Source organism: Anolis sagrei, chromosome 12 (genome assembly GCF_037176765.1).
Source record: "Anolis sagrei isolate rAnoSag1 chromosome 12, rAnoSag1.mat, whole genome shotgun sequence".
Taxonomy (NCBI): Eukaryota; Metazoa; Chordata; class Lepidosauria; order Squamata; family Dactyloidae; genus Anolis; species Anolis sagrei.
In genome coordinates, this window is record NC_090032.1 from 13,265,723 (window position 1) to 13,289,043 (window position 23,321).

The window sequence follows — 23,321 nt, forward strand, 5'->3', positions numbered from 1 at the left end:
GTTTGGAATCCAGACTGACAAAGTTTTGGAACACAATACACCAGACATCACGATTGTGGAAAAGAAAAAAATCTGGATTATTGATGTCGCCATAACAGGTAACAGCTGCATTGAGGAAAACAACAGGAAAAACTCAGCCGCTATCAAGACCTCAAAATCAAACTGCAAAGGCTCTGGCATAAACCAGTCCAGGTGGTCCCAGTGGTCATTGGAGCACTGGGTGCCGTGCCAAAAGATCTCAGCCAGCATTTGGAAACAATAAACATTGACAAAATCACGATCTGTCAACTGGAAAAGGCCACCTGACTTGGATCTGCGCGCATCATTCAAAAATACATCACACAGTCCTAGACTCTTGGGAAGTGTTCAACTTGTGATTTTGTGATACGATATCCAGCATATAGATCTCGTTTACTGTGACATACTGTGCTTTTGTGTCAATAATAATAATAATAATAATAATAATACATTCTTTATTTATATCCAGCTTTTCTCCTAACGTGACCCAAAGCAGCTCACAACATAATACAATATAAATCAAAGCACATTTAACATAAAAAAGAAAAAAAATTACACAAAGCATAATAATGCCCAGAAATAAGGTATAAATAAATATTAAGCATTAAAACATTTTAAACCAATTACAATGATTGTGGAGTATCATCAATTAAATAGTATATTTCACTAAGCTCGTTGCAAATCGACCTTGCTGTTAGGTTCTTGTGGGTTTTTTCGGACTATATGGCCATGTTCTAGAGGCATTTTCTCCTGACGTTTCGCCTGCATCTATGGTAAGCATCCTCAGAGGTAGTGAGGTCTGTTGGAAATAGGACAATGGGTTTATATATCTGTGGAATGGCTGGTGTGGGGCAAAGAGCTCTTCTCTGCTGGAGCTAGGTGTGAATGTTTCAGCTGACCACCTTCATTAGCATTTGAAGGCCTGGCTGAGCCTGGGAAAATGTTTTGTTGAGAGGTGTTAAGATGTGCCTGGTTGTTTCCTCTCTGTTGTTTTGCTGTTGTAATTTTAGAGTTTTTTAATACTGGTAGCCAGATTTTGTTCATTTTCATGGTTTCCTCCTTTCTGTTGAAATTGTCCACATGCTTGTGGATTTCAATGGCTTCTCTGTGTAGTCTGACATGGTGGTTGTTGGTGTGGTCCAGCATTTCTGTGTTCTCAAATAATATGCTGTGTCCAGGCTGGTTCATCAGGTGCTCTGCTATGGCTGACTTCTCTGGTTGAAGGAGTCTGCAGTGCCTTTCATGTTCCTTGATTCGTGTCTGGGCAATGCTGCTGCGTTTGGTGGTCCCTCTGTAGACTTGTCCACAGCTGCATGGGATACGGTAGACTCCTGCAGAGGTGAGAGGATCCCTCTTGTCCTTTGCTGAACGTAGCATTTGAAATCCACAAGCATGTGGACAATTTCATCAGAAAGGAGGAGACCATGAAAATGAACAAAATCTGGCTACCAGTATTAAAAAACTCTAAAATTACAACAGCAAAACAGCAGAGAGGAAACAACCAGGCACATATTAACACCTCTCAACAAAACATTTTCCCAGGCTCAGCTAGGCCTTCAAATGCTAATGAAGGTGGTCAGCTGAAACATTCACACCTAGCCCCAGCAGGGAAGAGCTCTTTGCCCCACCCCAGCCATTCCACAGATATATAAACCAATTTTCCCAGTTCCAACAGACCTCACTACCTCTGAGGATGCTTGCCATAGATGCAGGCAAAACGTCAGGAGAAATGCCTCTAGAACATGGCCATTGGTTAATGAACACTGGAATGGAACAATGGATGACGAATCTGGAACATGTTTTTGATGACGAGACGACAGTGAATGGGTATTGTAGTAACTGTTTATTAATTGTGTAATGTTAGGTTGTTAACTGTTTCTATACTGTAGCACTGAATTTTTGCTGTTCGTATTTGTTGTGAACTGCTGTGAGTCGCCTTCGGGCTGAGAACAGTGGTATATAAGTAAGGTAAATAAATAAATAAATATAGCCCGAAAAAACCCACAAGAACCTAATGATTCCAGCCATGAAAGCCTTCGACAATACATTGACCTTGCTGTTATTCGCAATTGAATTCATTTGTATTATTTTGTAATAGTTATTGTAATATGAACTATGATGTTTTACCGATTGTATGTGTTTTTATGGTTGGAAACCGGTCTGAGTCCCTCAAAAGAGGTGAGAAGGTCGGTATATAAAACTTTGAAATAAATAAATAAATAATAAATAAAATTTGTCAAAACCAGAAACCGGGGGACTCAAACGCATATTTTCTTTTACTCACGTAATAGTTGCACCTCTTTTTTGTGTGTCCACACAAGGGATAAAAAGGGTGACTATTGTGTGATGAAATACATTATCTCAGTATTCCTCCTTCTCCTGATCCTCCCCTGCAGATGGGCAACAAGGGCCTGGCCAATGCTCAGATTGACAAGAACAACAGCTTGGTCCTCCGTCCGCTGACCAAGGAGCAGCATGGCTTATGGGAGTGTGCAGCCAACAACGGGGTGGCCCACGTCAGCATCACAACCACTGTCTATGTACTGGGTGAGTACATTATTCAAGGGTAATAGAGAAGCGCATGAAAAACTAGCTTTATTGGGGACACGTGTGCATTGCAGGGTTTCTCTCTTTTTGTTGTATACAAGTCTTTTTAAAAAATAATTTATATTAATTGTGTTGTATACAAGCCTTAAAAACCCACTGCTGACTTACAGAAATGCAGTTCTTTCTGTAAAGCCAATTACAGTCCCTAGTATGCGGCAAACTTGTATGGTTCAGAAACACCTAGAAGTCCCCTGCTGAGAGAAAAAATGAAATGCAAAGATACAGAATGGGGGAAGCCTGGCTCGAGAGCAGTATGTGTGAAAAAGATCTTGGAGTCCTCGTGGACAACAAGTTAAACATGAGCCAACAATGTGATGTGGTGGCAAAAAAAGCCAATGGGATTTTGGCCTGCATCAATAGGAGCCTAGTGTCTAGATCTAAGGAAGTAATGCTACCCCTCTATTCCGCTTTGGTTAGACCACATCTGGAATATTGTGTCCAATTCTGGGCACCACAATTCAAGAGAGATATTGACAAGCTGGAATGTGTCCAGAGGAGGGCGACTAAAATGATCAAGGGTCTGGAGAACAAGCCCTATGAGGAGCGGCTTAAGGAGCTGGGCATGTTTAGCCTGAAGAAGAGAAGGCTGAGAGGAGATATGATAGCCATGTATAAATATGTGAGAGGAAGCCACAGGGAGGAGGGAGCAAGCTTGTTTTCTGCTTCCTTGGAGACTAGGACGCGGAACAATGGCTTCAAACTACAAGAGAGGAGATTCCATCTGAACATTAGGAAGAACTTCCTGACTGTGAGAGCCGTTCAGCAGTGGAACTCTCTGCCCCGGAGTGTGGTGGAGGCTCCTTCTTTGGAAGCTTTTAAACAGAGGCTGGATGGCCATCTGTCAGGGGTGATTTGAATACAATATTCCTGCTTCTTGGCAGGGGGTTGGACTGGATGGCCCAAGAGGTCTCTTCCAACTCTTTGATTCTATGATTCTATGATTCTATCTGAATAGTAAAAGGTGTATTGTATCAATGTTCATATTGGCAGGTAAGTACACGACTTGAAGACTATGTCTCCCTATATTTCCAGGTTTAGTTTTCTTCTTAGAAGCTTTGGAGTCAAAAGGCCATCTTCTTTAAGTCATGGTGATGTAGCCTCTCTCTTTCTCCTTTTCCTCCTTTCTTTTTGTTGTTTCAAACTCTAGGAACCAGTCCGCATACCGTGGCCAACGTCTCATTGCTGCCACTCCAGCAGGCGGTCAACATCACCTGGGAACCAGGCTTCGATGGGGGCTATTTTCAGAGATTTAGCATCTGGTACACACCACTGTGAGTTGTGAGATTATTATTACCGTATATACTCGAGTATAAGCTGAGCTTTTTAGCCCCTTTTTAGGCTGAAAAAGCCTGGCTTGGCTTATATTTGAGTCAAATATAACTATATATTTCACTCAAATATAAGCCAAGCCAGGCTTTTTCAGCCTAAAAAGGGGCTATATATTTGAGTCAAATATAATATATTTGAGTCAAATATAAGCCTTGCTTGGCTTATATTTGAGTCCCTAAACGACTCCGGCCCTGTTTACCTCTCCAAACGTATTCTCCCCTATGAACCATGAAGACCATTAAGATCGTCTGGAGGGGCCCTGCTCTCGGTCCCACTGCCTTCACAGTCACGGCTGGTGGGGACGAGGGACAGGGCCTTCTCGATGGTGGCTCCCCGACTTTGGAACTCCCTCCCATTAGAGATCAGAACTGCCCCCTCCCTCATGACATTCAGGAAATTAACTAAGACCTGGTTGTGGAACGTGGCATTTGACAACTGATTTAATTCTTTGCCCACATGAAAGGAGGATGATGAACGGTAGTTTGGGATTGCGATTGTGTGGACGATTTGGCTTTTATAACTGTGATGATAATGTTTTTAATGTTTATGGTGCTTATATTTTAATCGTGTAATGATGTTGCATTGTGTTGTTATTGTATATTTTTGTATGTTAACACATGTTGTGAACCGGTCCGAATCCCTCTTTGAAGGTGAGAGGGTCGGTATATAAAACCTCGAAATAAATAATAAATAATAAATAACATTACTTATTATTTTACTCTGTTATTATTATTATTTTTATTACATTTATTATTTTACTATAATAATAATAATTATTATTACATTAACAGTATTTCACGCTGTTATTATTATTACATTTATTATTTTACTCTATTATTACTACATTAACAATATTTCACTCTATTATTATTACATTTATTATTTTACTTTAGTTATTATTGTTAGTATTACATTTGTTATTTTTCTCTATTTATTATTACTACATGTATTACTTAATTTATTTATTATTGTTAGTATTACATTTATTACTTTTCTCTATTTATTATCGTTAATATTACATTTATTATTTTACTTTATTTCTTTATTACTATTACACTAGCAGTCTCCTGCCATGCGTTGCTGTGGCCCTTTCTGTGTATATGTATTTTTGAATGTATATATTTGTGTATATCTGTATATATGTGTGTTTGCATATGTATGTGGTTTTGAGCATGCGTTGTAATGTAATTTTTGTTTTTTGGCTTTTTAAATCTCTTCTGCTGTGTTTTTCAGTGTTTTTTATGAGTGATAGTCACTCGTTGGCCTGATAGGTGTATTATGTCCAAATTCGGTGTCAATTCGCCCATTGGTTTTTGAGTTATGTTAATCCCACAAACAAACGTTACATTTTTATTTATATAGATTACATTAACAGTATTTCATTCTATTGTTATTACATTTATTTTTTACTTTAGTTATTATTGTTAGTATCACATTTGTTATTTTTCTTTATTATTATTACATTTATTATTTTTCTCTATTATTATTACATGTATTACTGTATATACTTGAGTATAAGCCTACTTTTTCAGCCCTTTTTTTAGGCTGAAAAAGTCCCCTTTGGCTTATACTCGAGTCAAAGTTATTTATTATTTTACTCTATTATTATTATTATTATTATTATTATTATCATCATCATTTCATTTATTATTTTATTCTATTTATTATTATTACATTTATCATTTTACTCTATTATTATACATTTATTATTTTACTGTATAATTGTTATTGCTACATTCATCGTTTTACTCTTTTTAGTATTATTGTTATTATTACATTTGTTATGTTGCACTATTTATTATTATTGGAAGGATACGTAAGCACATTTACACTGAAGAAGGTAAATAATCATTTAATCAGAGTTGGACAGTCTTATCTTAAATTACCATTTTTGTAAATATTCAAAAATATATAACCTACTGATTCCTCAATTAATGTAATTTAATGTATTGTCGAAGGCTTTCATGGCTGGAATCACTAGGTTCTTGTGGGCTTTTTCGGGCTATAGAGCCATGTTCTAGAGGCATTTCTCCTGACGTTTCGCCTGCATCTATGGCAAGCACCTCTGAGGATGCTTGCCATAGATGCAGGCGAAACGTCAGGAGAAATGCCTCCAAAACATGGCTCTATAGCCCGAAAAAACCCACAAGAACCTAATGTAATTTAATTGGTATCTATTTTTATTTTGCAATTTACCAGTAGCTGCTGCATTTCCCACTTTTGGCTTATACTCAAGTCAATCCATTTTCTCAGTTTTTTGTGGTAAAGTTAGGTGCCTCGGCTTATATTTGGGTCAGCTTATACTCAAGTATATACGGTACTTTACTTTATTTATTACTGTTAGTATTACATTTATTACTTTTCTCTATTTATTATCGTTAATATTACATTTGTTATTTTATTCTATTTTTGTTATTACATTTATTATTTTACTCTATTTATTATTATTACATTAAAATTATTTTGTTATATTATTTTATTACATTTATTATTTTACTTTATTATTATTATTATTACATTATTTTACTCTATTTTTATTATTGCATTTATTATTTTACTATATTATTACTGTTATTATTACATTTCCATTATTGTACTCATTGTTATTAGTTTTATTACATTTATTATTTTACTTTATTATTATTATTATTACATTGTTTTATTCTATTTTTATTATTACATTTATTATTTTACTATATTATTACTGTTATTATTACATTTCCATTATTGTACTCATTGTTATTAGTTTTATTACATTTATTATTTTACTCTCTATTATTATTGGAAGGATATTTAAGCACATTTACATTGAAGAAGGTTAGAATAATGATTTGATCAGAGTTGGACAGTCTTATCTTAAATTCCAGTTTTATGTAAGTGTTCAAAAACATTGAACCTACCGATGCCTCCATTATTTTTTATTTTGAAATGGACCAGTAGCCACTGCATTTCCCACCCTCAGCTTAGACTTGCGTCAATATATTGTCGAAGGCTTTCATGGCTGGAATCACTGGGTTGTTGTAGGTTTTTCCGGGCTATATGGCCATGTTCTAGAGGCATTTTCTCCTGACGTTTCGCCTGCATCTATGGCAAGCACCCTCAGAGGTAGTGAGGTCTGTTGGAACTAGGAAAATGGGTTTATATATCTGTGGAAATGACCAGGGTGGGACAAAGGACTCTTGTCTGCTGGAGCTAGGTGTGAATGTTTCAACTGACCACCTTGATTAGCATTTGATTGCTTGGCAGTGCTTGGGGGAATCAAGGAACACGAAAGGCACTGCAGACTCCTTCAACCAGAGAAGTCAGCCATAGCAGAGCACCTGAGGAACCAGCCTGGACACAGCCTATTATCTGAGAACACAGAAATGCTGGACCACACCAACAACCACCATGCCAGACTACACAGAGAAGCCATTGAAATCCACAAGCATGTGGACAATTTCAACAGAAAGAGGAAACCATGAAAATGAACAAAATCTGGCTACCAATATTTTAAAAAACTCAAAAATTACAACAGCAAAACAACACAGTAAACAATCGGGCATATCTAATCACCTCTCAACAAAAGATTCCCCCAGGCACTGCCAAGCAATCAAATGCTAATCAAGGTGGTCAGTTGAAACATTCACACCTAGCTCCAGCAGACAAGAGTCCTTTGTCCCACCCTGGTCATTTCCACAGATATATAAACCCATTTTCCCAGTTCCAACAGACCTCACTACCTCTGAGGATGCTTGCCATAGATGCAGGCGAGACGTCTGGAGAGAATGCCTCTAGAACATGGCCATAGTTCATGTTCCACTGAGAGTTCCACTGCATTACTTCCTTAGATCTAGACACTAGGCTCCTCTTGATGCAGGCCAAAATCCCATTGGCTTTTTTTGCCGCCACATCACATGAGCCAACAATGTGATGTGGCGGCAAAAAAAGCCAATGGGATTTTGGCCTGCATCAATAGGAGCCTAGTGTCTAGGGAAGTAATGCTCCCCATGCTCTATTCTGCTTTGGTTAGACCACATCTGGAATATTGTGTCCAATTCTGGGCACCACAATTCAAGAGAGATATTGACAAGCTGGAATGTGTCCAGAGGAGGGCGACTCAAATGATCAAGGGTCTGGAGAACAAGCCCTATGAGGAGCGGCTTAGGGAACTGGGCATGTTTAGCCTGAAGAAGAGAAGGCTGAGAGGAGATATGATAGCCATGTATAAATATGTGAGAGGAAGCCACAGGGAGGAGGGAGCAAGCTTGTTTTTTGTTTCCTTGGAGACTAGGACGCGGAACAATGGCTTCAAACTACAAGAGAGGAGATTCCATCTGAACATGAGGAAGAACTTCCTGACTGTGAGAGCCGTTCAGCAGTGGAACTCTCTGCCTCGGAGTGTGGTGGAGGCTCCTTCTTTGGAAGCTTTTAAGCAGAGGCTGGATGGCCATTTGTCAGGGGTGATTTGAATGCAATATTCTTGCTTCTTGGCAGGGGTTGGACTGGATGGCCCATAAGGTCTCTTCCAACTCTTTGATTCTATGATTCTATGATATAGCTCAAAAAAACCTACAACAACCCAATTAAACCCTATTCCTCACTTTTGACACATGGGAACAGCAGTGAAGTTGCAGAAAAGTCCGTTCCACTGGGGGGCACTCTGGATCAACAGATGAGATAAAGGAAATGTTATGCCTTCAAAACTGTTGAAATAACAGGATACTTGTTATTTCCAGTCCCCCAGGACATTGCTTGACTTCATAGTTGGAAGAGACCCCGAGGGCCATCCAGCCCAACCTCATTTTGCCATACAGAAAGACACAATCAAATCCCTCCCGACAGATAGCCATCAAATTTGCTGCAAGAGCGCACACAAGTTTCTTCTGCCTTCTGTTTCAGAACCACATGCGTTTTCCCCACCTAGATTCAGTCCCTTTCGTTGTATTTTATGGCTGCCGCCGCTTTATTTCCATGTCCTCCTCCACAGGTTGAAACGCTTCAATCGGCCTCACCATGACTGGGTCTCCGTGCCAGTGCCTGTCGGGGCCTCCCACATCATGGTGGAGAACCTACAGCCGGATACCAGTTACCAGTTCAGCGTCCTGGCCCAGAACAAACTGGGGAGCGGGCCCTTCAGTGAGATTGTCACCACTGTGCCACTAGGTGAGAGCGGCTCCGAGGTGACCTGGGAAGAGGAGCATTCACTTGGTGGGCAAACAATAAGAATAAATGATGTTTTTAGGATTTTAGTACAATCTGTTTTATGGATAACCTCAGTGGCCAAGGTCACGGGAATTTTTAAATAGCATATGTCGTAATTTATTTATTTATTTATTCTATACTCGCTTGGGTACCCGGTGTTGCCAGGGTTATTTGAAAATGTCAATTTTATCATTGTACAAAAGACATAAGAACTACAACTCCCATCATGCCAGGTTGACCCCCTGAAACTCCATCAGTAAATAATAATAATAATAATAATAATAATAATAATAATCAACTTTATTTGTACCCTGCACCATCTACCCGATGGGGACTCGGTGCAGCTTACTAGGGCTGGGTAACCACGGAAAAATTTGTTTTTAAACTCGATTCGTTTCCAGGGGGCGCTAGCGTTTCCAAATTCTAAATACTTCCGAAAATTTGAGATTTCAAAATTTCGTTGTTTACGAAATTTCGTTAATTTCGAATCGATTTGTTAATGGCGGACGCGATTGCGCAATATGCTAAAAAAACCTCCAAATGGGACAGGGGGAACTTCTGAAGCTTCCCTCTCCCTCTGTTGTTGACTGTTGGTGTGATAAAACAAACAACAACTATAAAACTTGCACCAGACATGCGAAAATAATTACGAAATAATTAGGAAAAAATTACAAAATAATTTCGAAATAATAACGAAACAATAACGAAATAAATTGAAAAAATGGTTTCGAATCTAATTTACTCCTCACACTGTTCCGGCATGGCTCAATATCGGATCGTAAGCTAATTTAAATACGAATTAATAACGAATTACGAAATTAACGAACAAAACCGCCCAGCCCTACAGCTTACATGAGGCCAAGCCCAAAACAACAATTACATAAAATAAAACAAAACCGAAAACACAAATAATAAACAATAATAACGCAATTACATAAAACAAAAGACAACATAGCAATATAAAATTACAATAAACACAGTCACAATAACATGGTTTGTCATATTGGGCAAGTTTACTCTAGATCAGCGGTTCTCAACTTGGGGGTCGCGACCGCCAGGGGGGTCGCCTGGCCATTTCGGAGGGGTCGTGAGGCTGCCTCCGTTGCCCCCCCCCCCCCCCCCAAGGGTGTGGGCTCCTTCGTGCGAGACTTGGCCTCGCACAAAGCCCGCCTCGCCTGCCTCACTCTCTTGCCATTCGGTGAGGGCGCAGGGTCGTCCGCACAAGGCCTGCCTCGCCTGCCTCACTCTCTTGCCATCCGGTGAGGGCGCGGGGCAGGCGAGGGGGCCTCCATGCAAGGCCTGCCTTGCTCTCTCACCATCCGGAGAGGGCTCAGGGCAGGTGAGGGGGGTCTTTGCGTGAGGCCTGGCCTCACGCAAAGCCTGCCTTGCCATCCGGCATTTTTCCCAAACTCCACTAGTGTTCAAATTTGGGCATATTAGAATCATAGAATCAAAGAGTTGGAAGAGACCTCATGGGCCATCCAGTCCAACCCCCTGCCAAGAAGCAGGAATATTGCATTCAAATCACCCCTGACAGATGGCCATCCAGCCTCTGCTTAAAAGCTTCCAAAGAAGGAGCCTCCACCACACTCCGGGGCAGAGAGTTCCACTGCTGAACGGCTCTCACAGTCAGGAAGTTATTCCTAATGTTCAGATGGAATCTCCTCTCTTGTAGTTTGAAGCCATTGTTCCGCGTCCTAGTCTGCAAGGAAGCAGAAAACAAGCTTTCTCCCTCCTCCCTGTGGCTTCCTCTCACATATTTATACATGGCTATCATATCTCCTCTCAGCCTTCTCTTCTTCAGGCTAAACATGCCCAGTTCCCTAAGCCGCTCCTCATAGGGCTTGTTCTCCAGACCCTTGATCATTTTAGTTGCCCTCCTCTGGACACATTCCAGCTTGTCAATATCTCTCTTGAATTGTGGTGCCCAAAATGGGACACAATATTCCAGATGTGGTCTAACCAAAGCAGAATAGAGGGGTAGCATTACTTCCTTAGATCTAGACACTATGCTCCTATTGATGCAGGCCAAAATCCCATTGGCTTTTTTTGCCGACACATCACATTGTTGGCTCAATATTGAGTATTTGTGCCATGTTTGTTCCAGATCCATGGTTGTTTGGGTTAACAATGCTCTCCAGAACCAACAAATAGGTTGGTTCCAATACCAACAAATAAAAGAATGCTTCAAGGTGGACCAAAAAGTGGGCTTTAACGAAAAAGACACTTGCTGGGATATTATAATGAAAAAGGAAAAAAAATGATTAAAATATTATATCAGAACTTGCTAGAATGGAACACCAAGAAAGAACTTATAAAGGAAAACATGTCTAAGTGGGCCAGAGACATAGGTCACTCTATACTTCTAAAAGATTGGGAACAAGTTTGGAAAATAAATTTAAAATACACGAGAGCTATTAATATAATTGAAAACTGGCATAAATTTTTTTATCAATGGCACTTAACACCAGTGCAGCTCTCTAAATTTAATAAAAACTGTGATGGAGCTTGTTGGAAATGTGGAAAGGAGATCGGAACTTACTATCATCTATTTTGGGAATGTAAAAAGATAAAACAATTCTGGTTGCAGATACATAAGCACACACAAAGTATAATTCAGATAAAATTTGATATTTATTTATTTATCGTGTCATCAGCAACCATTGTATTACAATTCTAACGGAGCAAAACAAACACACAGATTAAAAAGAAAAAGGGGAAAAAAACACACACACACATTTGGCAAATTTGGTATTTGGTTAAATGTCCTTTAACCAGTATCTGGCCACTTGGAGTGCCTCTGGGGTTGCCGCAAGAAGGTCCTCCATTGTGCATGTGGCAGGGCTCAGGGTGCATTGCAGCAGGTGGTCAGTGGTTTGTTCTTCTCCGCACTCACATGCCGAGGATTCCACCCTGTAGCCCCATTTCTGAAGGGAAAACCAACTGATCCCTAACCCATTTAAAACACAGACATGCGCCTTTCACCTCAAGAACAGACAAGCATCCCGAGCTCTGAGGATTACCTGGGAAGGAATCCCACTGGAGCATTGCAACACACCCAAATACCTGGGAGTCACTTTGGACCGTGCTCTGACCTACAAGAAGCCCTGCCTGAACATCAAACAAAAAGTGGGCGCTAGAAACAACATCATACGAAAGCTGACTGGCACAACCTGGGGATCACAACCAGACACAGTGAAGACATCTGCCCTTGCGCTATGCTACTCTGCTGCTGAGTATGCATGCCCAGTGTGGAACACATCTCATCACACTAAAACAGTGGATGTGGCTCTTAATGAGACATGCCGCATTATCACGGGGTGTCTGCGCCCTACACCACTGGAGAAATTACACTGCTTAGCCGGTATTGCACCACCTGACATCCGCCGGGAGGTAGCAGCCAATAGTGAAAATTTGATATGAAACCTGAATATTATTTGCTGAACATAATAGACTTAGATTTAAAGAAAAATGAGGAATTTTTTTCCCTTTACTTATCCTCCGCGGCAAGAATATTAATCGCACAAAAATGGAAAAACAAGGAAATTCCAACCAACGAAGAATGAATCAAAAAAATAATGGAATTTAGAGACTTAGATAAGCTTTTGTGCATACTAGAAGAACAGAATAAAGAAAAACAGATAAATTGGAAACCTCTAGGAGACTATTTAAGAGAAAGAACTAAATTGGATATTTAAGGTGCTATGAAAAAGGATCAACTATTAACTATGGACATAGCAAGCACAAGAAGAATTATACAATCTGACGACTATCTCTTTGCGGACTGAACGGAAGATTAAACACGCATACTTAACTCTCCCCTCCCCCGACCCACTACCAATCCCTCAACTCCCCCCTTTTTTTCCCCTCACTCCTTGCCCACCTCCCCTTTCACTACCCGTCTTACTTGCCCTACTTGCATCTATCTTTTCTAACCTTTCTATCTGGATGATTGTTCCCCCTCTTTCACTGTTAAAGGAAAACTTATGAATAAATTAAAAAAAACAATGCTCTCCAGATGTAGGTGAACTACTAGGGCTGGGCGGTTTCGTTCATTAATTTCGTAATTCGTTATTAATTCGTTATTTTTTTTGATAACGAAGCGATATTGAACCATTCAGGAGCAACTAAAAATTGAAACGAATTTTTCAATTCGTTTCGTAATTGTTTCGTAATTGTTTCGAAATCATAGAATCATAGAATCAAAGAGTTGGAAGAGACCTCTTGGGCCATCCAGTCCAACCCCATTCTGCCAAGAAGCAGGAATATTGCATTCAAATCAACCCTGACAAATGGCCATCCAGCCTCTACTTAAAAGCTTCCAAAGAAGGAGCCTCTACCACACTCCGGGGCAGAGAGTTCCACTGCTGAACGGCTCTCACAGTCAGGAAGTTCTTCCTCATGTTCAGATGGAATCTCCTCTCTTGTAGTTTGAAGCCATTGTTCCGCGTCCTAGTCTCCAAGGAAGCAGAAAACAAGCTTGCTCCCTCCTCCCTGTGGCTTCCTCTCACATATGTATACATGGCTATCATATCTCCTCTCAGCCTTCTCTTCTTCAGGCTAAACATGCCCAGTTCCCTAAGCCGCTCCTCATAGGGCTTGTTCTCCAGACCCTTGATCATTTTAGTCGCCCTCCTCTGGACACTTTCCAGCTTGTCAATATCTCTCTTGAATTGTGGTGCCCAGAATTGGACACAATATTCCAGATGTGGTCTAACCAAAGCAGAATAGAGGGGTAGCATTACTTCCTTAGATCTAGACACTATGCTCCTCTTGATGCAGGCCAAAATCCCATTGGCTTTTTTTGCCACCACATCACATTGTTGGCTCATGTTTCGAAATCGTTTCGAAATCGTTTCGTTATTATTTCCACATGTCTGGTGCAAGTTTTATAGTTGTTGTTTGTTTTATCAGTGAAAAAAATATATAAATATCACACCAACAGTCAACAACAGAGGGAGAGGGAAGCTTCAGAAGTTCCCCCTGTCCCATTTGGAGGTTTTTTTAGCGTATTGTGCGGTCGCGTCCACCATTAACGAATCGATTCGTAATTGTTTTGTAAATTTCGAACTTTTTTAAAGAAAAATTTCGGAATTCTTTTAAAAATCGAAACGCAAGAACCCCCTAAAAACGAATCGAGTTTAGAAACAAATTTTTCCATGGTTGCCCAGCCCTATGAACTACATCTCCCCTAAATCACTGTCAATTCCTCCCATACCCCTCCAGTATTTTTTGTTTGACATGGGAGTTCTGTGTGGCAGGTCTGTGGAAGTCAGCGCTGAATTGGCTGAAGGTACTGCAAATCCCATCATCTGTTTTCCATACTCCCCCAAACATATTTTTTCTGATTAATCATGATGCTTTAATTATGCTGAATTTGTAACAATGAAAACACATCCTTCATATCAGATATTTACATTATGATTTGTAATAGTAGCAAAATTACAGTTATAAAGGAGCAACGAAAATAATTTTATGTTTGGGGGTCACCAAAACATGACGAACCATATTTAAGGGTTAGAAAGGTCGAGAATCACTGCTCTAGATGCATCAGTGGTGGATTCAGTCTGAACCACATCTTCAGTGTAACGTAGTGAACGCTTTGCTCCGTGGGCCTGACTGGTTATGCACTGGAGCTGCGGCAAGAGCTGCTCTCTGGCTGTAGAGTAAGCTACAACTCCCACATGGTGAGCCACTCCCCTCAAACCCCTCCAGTAGTTTCAGTGAGCCATGGGGGGTTCTGTGGGCCAAGTTTGGACCAGGCCCATCATCGTTGGAGGTCACAGTTTCTTTGGTTGTGGGTGAACTACAACTCTCAGAAAGGAAAGTAAGTTCCCCCAAACTCCTCCTGGAATCAAATTTCAACATATCAGGTATGTGTGCCAAGTTTGGTCTCAATGAGCAAAACCCTCCTGAGAGATGGCCATCCAACTTTGTTTGAAAATCTCCGGAGAAGGACACTCCACCTGATTCCAAGGCAGCATATTCCACTTTTCACTGACGTCACCCACTTTTGTTGTTGTTTTGTTTGCAGGTTTCCCAACGAACACCATGCCACCTGAGCCCTTGACTCCCACCTTGCAGATGTTCCTTTCCCCGCCCCAGGCCCTGATGGCCAACGAGACCACGCGAGGGGTCTTGCTGCTGTGGGAGCCCCCCTTCCAATACTCTGTGGGCCTGACTGGTTATGCACTGGAGCTGCGGCAAGACCAGGGAGGCTGGGAGGTGCTGGAGGGGTCCATCCCTGGCTCCGAGACACAGCTCCTGGTGCCTGGCTTAATCAAGGTTGGTGGGAAGCAGAGTGTTAGGAGGCCCATATATACGACTTGTATGAAGTGGGCAACCAATGCTGTTCATAGCACCACAGAGCTGGAAGGGACCCCCAAGGTTATCCAGTCCAACCCCCCTTCTGCCAGACAGGAAGACACCATCAAAGCCCTCCCAACAGATGGCCATCCAGCCTCTGCTTGAAAACCTCCAGAGGAGACTCTACTGGATTCCCAGATGGCATATTCCATTGCCAAACAGTGGAGCAGCAGTAAACAATGTGACATCTTTTCAAATATTTAAACATGTCCCCTTCTCTCAGCCTTCTTTTCTCCAAGCTAAACCTCTCCAGCTCCCTAAACCACTCCTCATAAGGCTTCCAAACCTAATTTTAGTCACCCTTCTCTGGACGTGTTTCAGCTTGTCCATTTCCTTCCTGAATTGTTTTGCTCACAACTGGGCACAGTCTTATTCCAAGTGAAGTCTGTCCAAAGCTGAATCAAATTGGTACTGTGACCTCCCTCAATTTGGACACTAGACTCCTATCAATGTAGCCACAATCACATTGGCCTTGTTTGCTGCTGCATCACACTATTGGCTCATGTTCAGTGTATGGTTCAGTGAGACTCCGAGATCCCTTTCCCTTGGACTGTTTACAAGCCAGGTTTCAAATACCCTATATCTGTGCATTTCACTTTTTCCTGCCTAAGTGTAGTCTCCCTATTGAAATTCATTGTGCTATCTATCTATTTATTTATTTACAGCTTTTCTATTCCGCCCTTCTCACCTCGCAGGGGACTCAGGGCGGATTACAGTGTACACATATATGGCAAACATTCAATGCCAATTTTTGACATACAAACATATACAGACATACACAGAGGCTATTTGACTTTTTCTGTCCGCCAGGGGAGCTGTCGCTTTCATCGTCCATCTGCGACGCTGATGAAGCACTTCCGCATTCCCCGCATGCTTCCCCACTGGAAGGCTTTGCTGGAGTCTTCTTTATGGCCTCATAAATCAGTTAATTTAGCCTCCCCACACCTTTTTTTAAGGTAGTACCTAATTTTCCTACTTGACAGATGCTACTGTCTTTCGGGTTGCAAAGGTCGACAACAGGCTACACAGAATTGGTTGGAAACCCACTCCGAACCCGGGCTGGCTTCGAACTCATGACCTTTTTGGTCAGAGTGATCTTAATGCAGCTGCGCCACAATCCCGGTGCTAGTCTTGGCTCAGCTCTCATTTTGGATCCTAATCTCGTCCTTCGAGGTTTTAGCTATCCTTCCCAAATTGGTGCCATCAAATGATCAGCATGACTTCTATTCTGTCATCCAAGTTATTGACAAAGATGACGTGTGGGTGTTCAATGGCTTGCGTAGGTCTCTGCTTTGTGAGTACTGATTGTGCAAAATCAGATTTGTGACGCTGTTGCAGCAGAGATTTGCCTGCATTGCAACATTCTGGTGAAACACTACTAACGTATGTCTGATTCCTTTTTCCTTCTTGCGTCAAGGATGCCTTCTATGAATTCCGCCTGGTGGCCTTTGCGGGCAACTATATCAGTGACCCCAGCAATACAGTCAATGTTTCCACAACAGGTAAGGTCTCCCCAAGCCCCCTCCCCACCCTTTCCTCCCCTTCCTCTTCTTTTTTGGAGGCAGAAAGTGAAGGAAAGACTGAAAATGTTTGGATCCCAAAAGGGTTGGCCTTGGTCAAGATGCAGTGTTGGATGGGAGAGAAAAAGTATATCCACGAGACCCCATATTGCCTGTTGTTGTTACTTATTCGTTCAGTCGTTTTCGACTCTTCGTGACTTCATGGACCAGTGCACACCAGAGCTCCCTGTCAGCAGTCACCACCCCCAGCTCCTTCAAGGTCAATCCAGTCACTTCAAGGATGCCATCCATCCATCTTGCCTTTGGTTGGTCCCTCTTCCTTTTTCCTTCCACTTTCCCCAGCATCATTGTCTTCTCTAAGCTTTCCTTTCTTCTCATGATGTGGCCAAAGTACTTCAACTTGGTCTCTAGTATCCTTCCCTCCAATGAGCAGTCGGGCTTTCTTTCCTGAAGTATTTATTTATTTATTTATTTATTTATCTATTTATTTATCTATCATGTCATCTGCAACCAGACCATTGTATTACCTTTCTAACAGAACAAAACAGACAGATAAAAAAACACAAATTTTGCAAACTTGGTAGTTGATTGAATGTCCTTTGACCAGTATGTGGCCACTTGGAGTGCTTCTGGTGTTGCCGCAAGAAGGTCCTCCATTGTGCATGTGGCAGGGCTCAGGTTGCATTGCAGCAGTTTGCTCTTCTCTGCACTCGCATGTCGTGGTTTCAACTTTGTAGCCCCATTTCTTAAGATTGGCTCTGCATCTCGTGGTGCCAGAGTGCAGTCTGTTCAGCGCCTTCCAAGTTGCCCCGTCTTCTGTGTGCCCAGGAAGGAGTCTCTCATCTGGTATCAGCCATTGATTGAGGTTCTGGGTTTGGGCCTGCCACTTTTGAACTCTCGCTTGCTGAGGTGTTCCAGCGAGTGTCTCCGTAGATCTAAGAAAACTATGTCTTGATTTAAGTAATTGACGTGCTGGCTGATGCCCAAACAAGGGATGAGATGGAGATGTCACTGCCTTGGTACTTTCACTATTGGCTGCTACTTCCCGGTGGATGTCAGGTGGTGCAATACCAGCTAAGCAGTGTAATTTCTCCAGTGGTGTAGGGCGCAGACACCCTGTGATAATGCGGCATGTCTCATTACGAACTACATCCACTGTTTTAGTGTGGTGAGATGTGTTCCACACTACTCAGCAGCAGTGTAGCATAGCGCAAGGGCAGATATCTTCACTGTGTTTGGTTGTGATCCCCAGGTTGTGCCAGTCAGCTTTCGTATGATATTGTTTCTAGTGCCCACTTTTTGCTTGATGTTCTGGCAGTGCTTCTTGTAGGTCAGAGCACGGTCCAGAGTGACTCCCAGGTATTTGGGTGTGCTGCAATGCTCCAGTGGGATTCCTTCCCAGGTAATCCTCAGAGCTCGGGATGCTGTTGACTGTTCTTAAGGTGAAAAACACATGTCTTTTCCCGTTTAGACTACTGCAACGCTCTCTACGTGGGGTTGCCTTTGAAGACGGCCCAGAAGCTCCAATTAGTCCAACGCTCGGCAGCCATGATACTAACAGGAGCGGAGCGCAGGGAGCATACAACTCCTCTGCTGCACCAGCTCCACTGGCTGCCGATCTGCTACCGGGCTCAATTCAAAGTGCTGGCGTTGGCCTTTAAAGCCCTAAACGGTTCTGGCCCAACTTACCTATCCGAACGTATCTCTGCCTATCAGCCCACCAGGACCCTAAGATCTTCTGGGGGGGCCCTGCTCTCTATCCCGCCTGCTTCACAGGTGCGGCTGGCGGGGACGAGAGACAGGGCCTTTTCTGTGGTGGCCCCGCGGCTTTGGAACGCCCTTCCCATGGAGGTAAGATCAGCCCCCTCATTGATGGTATTCCGGAAAAGACTAAAAACCTGGATGTTCGAGCAGGCGTTCGGTTAACCCAGTGCAATAAGTGTAATGATTGAAGGACTGGCAATTTGGACGACGAAACTGGATCACGTTTTTAGTCAAGAGATGAATTGGATTGTTTATTGATATATGTATTGTGGATTATGTTTTTATGCTTTTTAAACTGTCTACTGTTGTTTGTTATAAGTTGTTGTAAACCGCGTTGAGTCGCCGGCTAGGCTGAGAAACGGCGGTATACAAGTATAGCAAATAAATAATAAATAAATAAATGTCTGTGTTTTAGATGGATTAGGGATCAGTTGGTTTTCTCTGTAATAGGCAGTATGAGCACCTAGAGCTTCATAGAGCTTCTGTTCAACCATCTGAAAGCTCCCTGCTTGAGCGGTAATGGCACGATCATCAGCATAGATGAAACTCTCTGTCCCTTCTGGCAGTGGCTGGTCATTTGTGTAAATGTTGAACATTGATGGAGCGAGCACGCTCCCCTGAGGCAGGCCGTTCTTCTGTTTCCGCCATCTCCTTCTCTGGCCCTGGAACTCAACAAAAAAGCTCCTGTTTTGTAGCAGGTTTCCTATGAGGCGGGTGAGATGGTAGTCCTTTGTGATATTATACATTTTTCTCAGGAGGAGGCGGTGGTTCACAGTCTCATATCCTGAAGTATGGACTGGTTGGATCTTCTCGCAGTCCAAGGCACTCTCAGCACTTTCCTCCAGCACCACAGTTCAAAAGCATATCTCTTCATCCACTCAGCCTTCCCTAAGGTCCAGCTCTCACATCCATAGGTGACTACGGAGAATGCCATTGCTTTAACTATGCGGACCTTCGTTGCCAGTGTGATGTCTCTACTCTTCACTATTTTGTCAAGATTGGTCATTGCTCTCCTCCCAAGAAGTGTCTCCTGATTTCCTGGCCGCAGTCTGCGTCTGCAGTAATCTTTGCACCTAGAAATACAAAGTCTGTCACGGCCTCCACGTTTCTCCCTCTATTTCCCAGTTGTCAATCATTCTTGTTGCCATAATCTTGGTTTTTTGGTATGTTTAGCTGCAACCCGGCTTTTGCGCTTTCTTCTTTCACCTTGATTAGAAGGATCCTCAGCTACTCCTCGCTTTCGGCCATCAAAGTGGTGTCATCTGCATATCTAAGGTTGTTAATGTTTCTTCCAGCAATTTTCACCCCAGCCTGGCATTCTTCAAGCCCCACACATCGCATGATGTGATCTGCATACAAGTTGAATAGGTTGAAGGAGAGGATACAACCCTGCTGTATGCCTTTCCCAATCTTGGACCAGTCTGGTGTTCCATGGTCAGTTCTGACTGTTGCTACTTGGTCGTGATACAGATTCCTCAGGAGAGAGACAAGGTGATTTGGTATGCCCATCCCACCAAGAACTTGCCACAATTTATTATGATTCACACAGTCAAAGGCTTTAGAATAGTCAATAAAACAGAAATAGATGTTTTTCTGAAACTCCCTGCCTTTCTCCATTTTCCAGCATCCGGATATTGGCAATGTGGTCTCTTGTTCCTCTGCCTTTTCTAAACCCAGCTTGTACGTACATCTGGCAACTCTCTCTCCATATTTTGCTGGAGTAAGCATTCCCTTACTGGCATGAGAAATAAGGGCCACTGTACGGAAGTTTGAGCAGTCTTTAGCATTTCCCCTTTTTGGTATGGGATATAAGTTGATTTTTTCCAGTCTGATGGCCATTCTGATGACCATCACATCTGGGGCTAGTTGAGATGCCACATAACACCAATCTTACTGCAGCTGCATTGGTTACCAATTGAGCACAGGATCACTTTCAAAGTGATGGTACTCACCTTTAAGGCCTTGCATGGTCTGGGGCCGATGTATCTGAGGGACCGCCTCACCCCCTACCAACCCCAGAGATCCCTCCGTTCTGAGGACCAAGATCTATTGGAAGTCCCCAGTGTCAAGACCTTGCGTCTAACAGCAACCAGACGCAGAGCCTTTACAGTAGTGGCACCATCACTCTGGAATACTCTGCCACCTGAAGTCCGTGCCTTGCGGGACGGGAAGTCTGATCTGGCCACAGTGGTCCACGCTCTTGTTACATCCCGAATAGACTACTGCAATGCACTCTACATGGGGTTGCCCTTGAAGACTGTTCGGAAACTTCAATTAGTCCAGCGAACGGCAGCCAGATTGCTCACCGGAGCGACATACAGGGAGCATACCACCCCCCTGCTGTGCCAGCTCCACTGGCTGCCGATTCAGTTCCGAGCAGAATTCAAGGTGCTGGTTTTGACCTACAAAACCCTGTACGGTTCCGGTCCAGTGTATCTGTCCGAATGTATCTCCCTCTACGTCCCACCTCGGAGTCTGAGATCATCTGGGGAGGCCCTGCTATCGATCCCACCACTGTCACAAGTGAGGCTGGTGGGGACGAGGAGCAGGGCTTTCTCAGTGGTGGCCCCTCACCTGTGGAACTCACTCCCGGGGGAAATCAGGGCATCATCATCCCTCCTCGCCTTTAGGAAAAGGGTGAAGACTTGGTTATGGGACCAGGCCTTTGGGCACTCCGGCAACTAAATCAGACAACCAGGCGAGTAAGACCAGCAGGATTGATGAAGTGGAACGTAAAACTAGGGTGGCCCTGTGACATCATTGAGGTGCTCAAGCTCCAGCGCCACGACAAGGCAGTGATCCTTTGCTGGAGCCATATTGCCTACTTCTGATATATATTCCTACAATCCTAGAGCTGGAAGAGACCCCCAAGAGCCATCCAGTCCAACTCCCTGCCATGCAGGAAGGCACAATCAAAGCACTCCCAATAGATAGCCTCTGCAGAAAAGCCTCCAGAGAAGGAGACTCCACCACACTCCCAGGCAGCCTAGGCCACTCTCCAGGAAGTTGTTCCTAATCTTTTCAGTTGAATCTCTTTCTCTGCCATTTGGACCCATTAGTCCCTTGTGTCCTGAGAAGCAGGAAGTCAGTTTTCCTCCTCCTTCCTCCTCCTGAACGGGAGACCCTTTGAAATCTTGAAACAGGGTTCATAGATTCATAGAATCAAAGAGTTGGAAGAGACCTCATGGGCCATCCAGTCCAACCCCATTCTGCCAAGAAGCAGGAATATTGCATTCAAAGCACCCCTGACAGATGGCCATCCAGCCTCTGCTTAAAAGCTTCCAAGGAAGGAGCCTCCACCACACTCCGGGGCAGAGAGTTCCACTGCTGAACGGCTCTCACAGTCAGGAAGTTCTTCCTAATGTTCAGATGGAATCTCCTCTCTTGTAGTTTGAAGCCATTGTTCCGCGTCCTAGTCTGCAAGAAAGCAGAAAACAAGCTTGCTCCCTCCTCTCTGTGGCTTCCTCTCACATATTTATACATGGCTGTCATATCTCCTCTCAGCCTTCTCTTCTTCAGGCTAAACATGCCCAGTTCCCTAAGCTGCTCCTCGTAGGGCTTGTTCTCCAGACCCTTGATCATTTTAGTCACCCTCCTCTGGACACATTCCATGTTCCCTCTCTACCTTCTCTTCTCCCAAGTAAACATCCCCCAGGAGGAAAGGAGGAAGGAAAAAGAGAAGGAAGGAAGGGAGGAAGAGAAAGAAGGAAGGGTGGAAGGGAATGGAGGGAGGGAGGAAAGAAAGAAGGAAAGACAATAAGGAAGGAAGGAAGAAGAAAGAGAAAGAGAGGGAGGAAAGAGGCAAGAAAGGAAGGATCAAAGGGTGGAAGGGAAGGAGGGAGGGAGAAAGAGGAAGATTTGAGGGAAGGGAGGGAAAGAAAGAGAGAAGAAAGGAAGGATAGGATGGTGAGAGAAAGGAGAGCCCGAGAAAAGAGCCCAAGGGGCTGCATCCAGTTCCCAGGCCTGGGTTTGCTCATACCTGCAGTAGAGTCTCGCATATCCGACCTTCACTTATCCGACATTCCGTCTTACTGGGTTTTTTTAATGTTTTGTGTATATTGTTTATATGCTTATATAGAATCATAGAATCAAAGAGTTGGAAGAGACCTCATGGGCCATCCAGTCCAACCCCCTGCCAAGAAGCAGAAATATTGCATTCAAATCATCCCTGACAGATGGCCATCCAGCCTCTGTTTAAAAGCTTCCAAAGATATGTTTTATATTTTAATGCTATATTGTTTATTTTATTGCAATTTGTATCTTATTTTATAGTAACTTATTGTTTGGGCTTGGCCTCATGTAAGCCACTCCGAGTCCCCATCGGGGAGATGGTGGCGGGGTATAAATAAAGATGATGATGATGATGATGATTATTATTATTATTATTCTGCCAATCAGTTTATGTCGGATAAGCCAGACTCTACTGTACTAACAATCCGACAGAGTCCTACTTTGCATTTGCTTCAATATTGTGGTAGTTGAGCAACATAGAGTTGGACTAAGACTTCCCTCGATTTGGACGCTATCTTCCTA

The 23,321-nt window shown here is 42.9% G+C and overlaps 1 protein-coding gene across 1 annotated transcript in view; it reads left to right on the top strand.

Annotated features, from left to right (window-relative positions):
- IGSF9 (immunoglobulin superfamily member 9) overlaps window positions 1-23,321 on the top strand; it is a 121,248-nt gene that overhangs the window by 79,674 nt on the left and 18,253 nt on the right. The window contains exons 12-16 of the mRNA XM_067472673.1: window positions 2,415-2,565; window positions 3,773-3,896; window positions 8,924-9,099; window positions 15,173-15,423; window positions 16,922-17,217. Coding sequence (XP_067328774.1) covers window positions 2,415-2,565; window positions 3,773-3,896; window positions 8,924-9,099; window positions 15,173-15,423; window positions 16,922-17,217 — 998 coding nt within the window. The remainder of the gene's footprint in view (window positions 1-2,414; window positions 2,566-3,772; window positions 3,897-8,923; window positions 9,100-15,172; window positions 15,424-16,921; window positions 17,218-23,321) is intronic.